Here is a 7,005-nt window from a genome sequence, read left to right on the forward strand (position 1 = left end):
AGACAGGTAAATACAGGAGCTAGACTAGTCTACCATTGGTCTAGTTTAGAAAATCCCCACGATGTCATTGGTCAAAGAAATGCACTTGTACGATTGGTTATCTGAAATAATGAAATTAATTGCAGCGCACGAGCGGGGGTAGCAGTTGATTACGGTACTACACCTGGAAAAGAGCCTTGGATCATGTTGGATGGGTACCGTCCTCTGTTGTTACCGCTGACTCAGTCTTAAATACCTATTTCGGATCATGTTTAATCCGCTTGTTCTTTTTTGGGTGTGAACGGGGTCAAAGTTTAGTTTGTTTCACAAGTAAAGTGAAGAGACAGGTAAACTGGTTAGACGACATTTGCATATAGTGACATTGACAGATCAGCCCTGCAAGCTAGCTTGAAGATCGCCGACGTTATCGCCAATTTTGTCTCACAAGTGAGAATATAATTTATTTACTGTACAGATTCTGGGTGTGGGAATGAAACTGTCTTCTGTCCCTGCGAACTGGTTTGAAAAGCTACATAAAAAGGTATTACGCAGTTATTATTTTACAAAACATGAACTGATGTCTAATCATAACATGTAAAACGACCAAAAACAGTGTTCTTCACTGGCTTCTGGTTTTCAACATGACGATACGCCCGAAACTTAACTAAAATCTTCTTCTCGAAGGACGCCCGAAACTTTCCAAAAACTTAAGTAGTGTATATTGGAATACATGTACGTATTAAGGTGAGGTATAGGTCACAGACGTATTGGAGCCAGTTTAGTGAACTGCGACGTGATAGTTCACAAAGGTACGTCGTAGTTGGCGGAAGTAAGTCGTAATTATTGTTTTTTTTACCTTTGATATGATCTCGTTGCGTTGCACTACCGATAGCTCGCCTAACAACAACTAATGCTGTTATCTATCACTATCCTGTCCATGTCCAATTCCATTGAATTATTTGTATTGTCTTTATCTCTATCAGCAGGGCTAGCAATTTGTCATAGCCTCAGGCAACCAGTAAATATACATTTGAATTAAGAGAAACAAAAACGGAACAACATGGTAGCCTGAAGTACGTAGCCTTTGTAGACCTATCCGATGAGCCTTCATGGCATACCCTGGTGCCTTCTATCAAAAGGCACCATTTCCGTGTGAGGCCTTTCGTTGTGTCTCCATTACATTGCCTTACATGTTGCGGGGACATGTAAATGCACCATTTCCTTCTAATGTTTTCAAAGCACCATTTCCGTGAGTGACATTTCGTCGTGGTGTCAATGACAGGGCATGTAAAACAAATCATGTGAAAGGAGCTGGCGATTCCAAGAACAAATTAGTTACACATAGGAGCTCCTGTCTATAAGGAGTACATTCTTCCATGTAAAACAAATCGTGTGAAAAATAGAAGCAAGAGTTCGGAGACCACATAATGCTAGTTCCGTCTTGGGAATATCAAGTCGACGGACGGTGGTTTCAAATGGAAATGCTTATAGTAGTAATGAAACCTGTGTTGATTTCATCGGCGTCCTGGGGCGCCGCCATGATGAATTTCGACGTCATGCAGGGACCCTTCTGTTTCCGGTGACGTCAAAACCAGTCATTTCATTTATCAATCACCTGATCATCATGTCACAAACAACACATCTGATTATTCCTTACCTGAGTCTATTAGCTATGCGATGAAATCAATTAATACTCCATTGCATTCTTCAACGTCCTTCCCTTATTAGTAACTTTTTGTACCACCTAAAGTGCCTGCTTCCAACTATCCTCAGGTCTTCAGTACATTCAAATGGGCTTAAAATGATGTTAAATAACGAATGATCATGACTAAATTGATATTAGTGATGTTACTCACTAGATACATGATTACCGGTACTATAAACCTGGCTTCAGGTTGTTATTTGCATAATTCATTCAACACTGCTCGGCTTGACAATGTCCAATGCCCGATGTTCGATCTTCACGCAGCTACAAATGCAAACAATTATGTCAGCTGTTCGTAAATAAAATAGTGCAACCACCTTCCAAGCAAGATGAAATTACTCGACGTTTACAGGATGAAGAGGACATAAAAAAGTATATATATGTTACCCTATATATGCTCACAAGAAACCAAAATGCAGTACTTCCAGTACAAAATTATACACAGGTTCTTGACCACCAATGCATATTTGAAAAAGATAAAAATTAAAAACTCTGACCAATGCCCATATTGCGAGGAAAAGCAGACAATTGTTCATCTATTCGCGGAATGCCACACCGTCAAAACATTCTGGAAAGATTTCACTGACTGGTGGAAAAAAGAAAACCAGCATCCCGTAGGTCTCACCAACAATGAAATTATTTATGGTCACTTGTCCCACATTGAAAACAATAAAACTTTGAACAGGTATATCCTACAGGCCAAATATTACCTTTTCTGCACCGCCATTAGCAATGCCTACCCCACGTTCCGTGCTGTAAAACATAGACTACTAGAGTATGCTTAAGGAAGTGTTAGTGGTTTCAAAGTGATGTAAGTGTCTAGGAATTCGAGAGCCAATTGTAAAGTTTCATAATTATGTATCTGTTGTAGTCTGGTTTAGTTGTTATGGTTTTCAATAAAGGTTTTAAAAAATAAAAAAAAAATCATGTCAATTGGAAAATATCTTCTGTGGCAAACAACTAACTAATTTATGGTTCGAAACTGCAACATGTATACACGGACGTAGAAGTGACCATACTGTGCCTAATCGTCCTTTTACAATAGGTGGAGTAACTCATGGAAATGACAATACTGATTGTCTAGACTTTCTGCCCATCTAATGTCCATAAAATGTGCGGAAAAGACAAACTAATTATACATATTGTACTCATAGACAGACATATATTGATTGGTTCATTCTTGCCTACTGTGTTAATCATATCTGAATTTCTCTACTGTATCCAAAGAGCCGTGTATGTAATTTTTTCTTGTTTGTGTTTGTCTAGCCCCACAGATGATGTGATCCCAGTCCGACATAATAACAGTAAGAAAAAACAGAAAGTGGCTTCCAGGAGAAAAGAATTGCCCTTGTCATCAGCGAAAGAAAATGCGGTAATAGAGGCCAGTTCTACGAAGATAAGATGACGCTGCGTGCGACGTTCAGTGCTGCACTTCTGCTGCTGTCTGGCTTCCAGGCTTATCAGGACCTTTTCATTTCGGGTGAAAACGTCGAAATACCCGAGGATGTGTCAGTTGGTAGCACAGTGGTGCGGCTCAGGGATATTCTTGCGGCCAACTTTAGTTCTGCAGATGACCGCAATGGGAACATCACAGCAGGGGATGATTCGGGGCGATTTGGGTTTCGTGCTCAGGACTTGACGCTGATCGTGGCGGCTCCGCTGGACTACAAGTTAGAGCCGCGGTACAACCTGACGGTGGAGCTGACTGATAACGGCAACAATAACGTTCTGTACGTGACTATCATCATCGTAGTCATGGACGTGCCGGGATACCCGCCATTCTATAACAAACGGTGTGAAACGCCAGTCCTTCGGGAAAGAGAGAGCGACAGGGTCCTCGGGGATTATACCGTACTCAGCAGTGATGACGGGTTTAAAGCGTATGTTAACGGAGAGGTTATTTATTCGTACGCTTATGACTATCTTCAGACCAATTTGCCTAGGAGGTACGCGGCTAACTTCGTGTTGAAAGGTGATTGTTCCGGGAGATTCGTTGGAAGCACAAACGCACTTTTAGGCGACTTGTCTGCACTCATCGTGGTGCTTCAAGGACAACAAGGCAGAGCCGAATTCATATGTCGGGACCGAGATGGGAGGAACAAGGGGAACATTACTGTATTGGACATTTCCCTCGATGACGTCGACTTGCCTCAATGGGCACAAAGTCGTCAGTTCCAAACGGACGAAGGTGATAGTTTTTTCTTTATATTTCAGTTGATTGAAATATGGTCCACATCATCATACTGGATACGATGTGGCGGTAACTTCAGGCCCCCCGTTGCGGACGGGACCAGTCTGGTGGAATGGACATTTCACTACAACGTAACAGGGTGTCCTGTGGGATCCTACGGTGTGTACTGTGACAAGAACTGTGTTTGCCAGAACGGAGCCCGTTGCCATGGCTTTAACGGTGCGTGTGAGTGCCGTCCGGGCTGGAGAGGGAGGGCATGTGACGTCTCCTGGCCTGAGGTCGTCATCATCGCGTCACCTGGCGATTCAGTCGTGAAGTACATCGGTACCAATCTGACTTTGACCTGCCTGGCCCCACACATCCACGTAGCAAATATGACATGGGCTTATCAAGCAGGAAAAGGACGTGATGACACAAAGGTCATTGAAGAAGGGACAGTACAGAACAGGTCCATCATCTTTCAGCCGATCCTAGAATCAGCTAACGGCAGGTATAGTTGCATGGTACAGGACGAAGATGGTGAACTGTTTAATGCGACTTTCACTCTAAACGCCACGGAATGCCGACCAAACTATCATGGGGAAGATTGCAGCCAAGTGTGTGACTGTGAGTACGGAGGGACGTGTGACAGGTGGGAGGGTTGTCTGTGTCCTCCGGGCCGTCATGGAGACAGGTGTGAGCACATATGCGCACCTGGCACATTCGGGTGGAACTGTAGTATGAGCTGCCATTGTGAAAACAACGCCAGGTGTGATCCAGGCAATGGCAGCTGCATTTGTGCTGAAGGACAGTCGGGTGAGTTTTGTCAGATCGTCTCCATCAGTCCTGATGATAATCAAGTCGTTGTTGTAGTGTTGGCGGCCGTTATCCCGATCATTGCTATAATCGGTTGTATCGCGACTGGAGTCCTGGTAAAACGACGCCACCGCCGCCCAAGAAGTCCGGACCGCCCAACAGTGGACTTAGAACTGGCGTCCGTTATGGAAACTCTTTCATCATGGGAAGTAGAGAAAGAGGACATTCGTTTCGAGCACATGATCGGTGAGGGAGAGTTCGGCCATGTTGTGCGGGGAAGACTGCGCGTGCCCGAAGGATACGAGGTTTTGGTGGCCGCCAAAAGTATCCGACCTGACCGCATGACAGCCTCTGCTGTCCGTGACTTTCGCCGCGAAATGACCATCCTCACTAGGATCCACGAGGACAAAGATGGACACCCGAATGTGGTGAAGCTTTATGGGGTCGTGACTAAGTCTGAGCCGCAGTACATCCTTGTAGAGTACGCGAGCCATGAAGAACTGAGGCGGTACCTGTGGAGTCTGCGTGAACATCTCAAGACCACGGGGAATAGCAAACTGCTGGAACGGCTAGGTTTTGCTTGTGACGTTGCCAGTGGCTTATCGGAGCTGGCACGTCTGAAGATCGTGCACCGGGACATCGCAGCTCGTAACGTCGTCATCAGCGACAGAAAGGTGGCAAAGATCGCGGATTTCGGGCTGTCGCGCGACGTTTATGTTTCCTCTGCGTACGAACGCACCAACCGGGGCGGGGAGGAGGAGCTATTGCCGCTAAAATGGATGGCTCTGGAGTCGTTACGGGACGGAGTGTACACGTGCGAGAGTGACGTGTGGTCGTACGGCGTGCTACTGTGGGAGATCGCCAGCTTTGGGGAGGAGCCGCGCTATGCTGGTGGTCCGATGCACCCGGACGTGTGCACACTGTTGGAGCTGCTGAAGAAAGGAGTCCGTCTGCAGCAGCCGGAGAACTGTCCCAAGTCTGTGTACAAGATCATCAGGTCCTGCTGGATAGTCGACCCATCGAAGCGACCGACGCCTGATGAACTGTTTCAGAAGATGGACCAAATGAGGCCACAAAGACAAGCTGCGATCCTGGCCAATAGCAATCGTTGACTTTTCTTTCATACCAATCTCTCCCTTATCTTATACTGGTTAAACGCAACAATCTATATCGAAGCCAATGAACCATGGGAATCTATTGAAGTTCGGAAATGAATCATTATTTTTTAACAGTGGTGTTTGCTAAAATTGTAAATAATTTTCTGTGGGTGAACAGTGAACAATGTTGTCCAGAGTGCCTCATCTTTCGAGGTGGACGGATGCCTACACTTGATCAAATACAGGCCTGGGATGCAAAAAAATCCATACAGTCGGATTAGGTTTAATTTATTTAGATCTATTCTGACTACTCAACTTTCCATGATATTGCATATAATGTGTATTTCATTTACTAATTGATATGATTTATTTGATTCGATATTGTATCGTTTTATGGGGGAACGTGTCTAAAAGTTGAGACAGCGTTGGTGTAATAATAAATGTAATGCCCATACTTGTTTCGTTCCAACTTTTTTCATCCGAACAAAATTTGCAGTTAGAGGCCGCAGTTACGGCTGATACATCATTTTGAAAATTTTTGAAAATGTTCGTTACATGTTTCAGAGCAGTTTAATTTAATTCTACATGTTTCAGAGTAGTCTGAAACATGGCTAAACTTTACAATAAAAATGAAGCTCCGATTTATGAAATTTTTAGAGATATTTATGATATAGATATTTTTGGAACTTAAATGGACAGAAATATTACGCACAGGGTAATTTATGCGGACATATTTTTGCCTCTGTTAAAACGGAGATGATGTTTACTGCTGCGTTTAGAACGTTCAATTCGGACTACGAATGACATACAACAAGTCATTCAAGTCTGTAACGTTGACGACTATATATACGCCACCACCATTCCTTTTCACTCTCATGCTGACTTGAAGGGGAAGAAGTCTCACGTGCGGGCGAATCGGACGCCTTGAATTGGAGTAAATTTAACGTTGTTCTACCAAATCAGTACATTTTAAGATAAGAAAAGAGGCTCTCTGCGACATAGATATCCGCTTTCCTATATCTTTTACAATTTACAGTACACAGTATATTGTTTTGCTCATTCATTTTGCGGCTTCTTTGTAGTATTTATAGTATGGAGTTTTTTGGTTGGACGAAAATTGATGCACGCGGATGTCAATCATTTAATGAAGTCAGATTGGCCTTTCGGAAGTCTTGTGACTGGAAAAGTTTCAGGGCGAAGTTCATGAGGCAAAGGTCAGGTCTGTTTGTTGGTTCGGG

At 43.9% G+C, this 7,005-nt stretch overlaps 1 protein-coding gene across 1 annotated transcript; it reads left to right on the forward strand.

Annotated features, from left to right (window-relative positions):
- Nucleotides 1–2,963: 2,963 nt before the first annotated feature.
- On the forward strand, nucleotides 2,964–6,196 carry LOC118427593 (fibroblast growth factor receptor 1-like). The gene has a single exon (XM_035837449.1). The coding sequence runs from the start codon at nucleotides 3,086–3,088 to the stop codon at nucleotides 5,780–5,782; it is 2,697 nt and encodes an 898-aa protein (XP_035693342.1). The 5' UTR covers nucleotides 2,964–3,085; the 3' UTR covers nucleotides 5,783–6,196.
- Nucleotides 6,197–7,005: the final 809 nt, after the last annotated feature.

Source organism: Branchiostoma floridae, chromosome 1 (genome assembly GCF_000003815.2).
Source record: "Branchiostoma floridae strain S238N-H82 chromosome 1, Bfl_VNyyK, whole genome shotgun sequence".
Lineage (NCBI taxonomy): Eukaryota > Metazoa > Chordata > Leptocardii > Amphioxiformes > Branchiostomatidae > Branchiostoma > Branchiostoma floridae.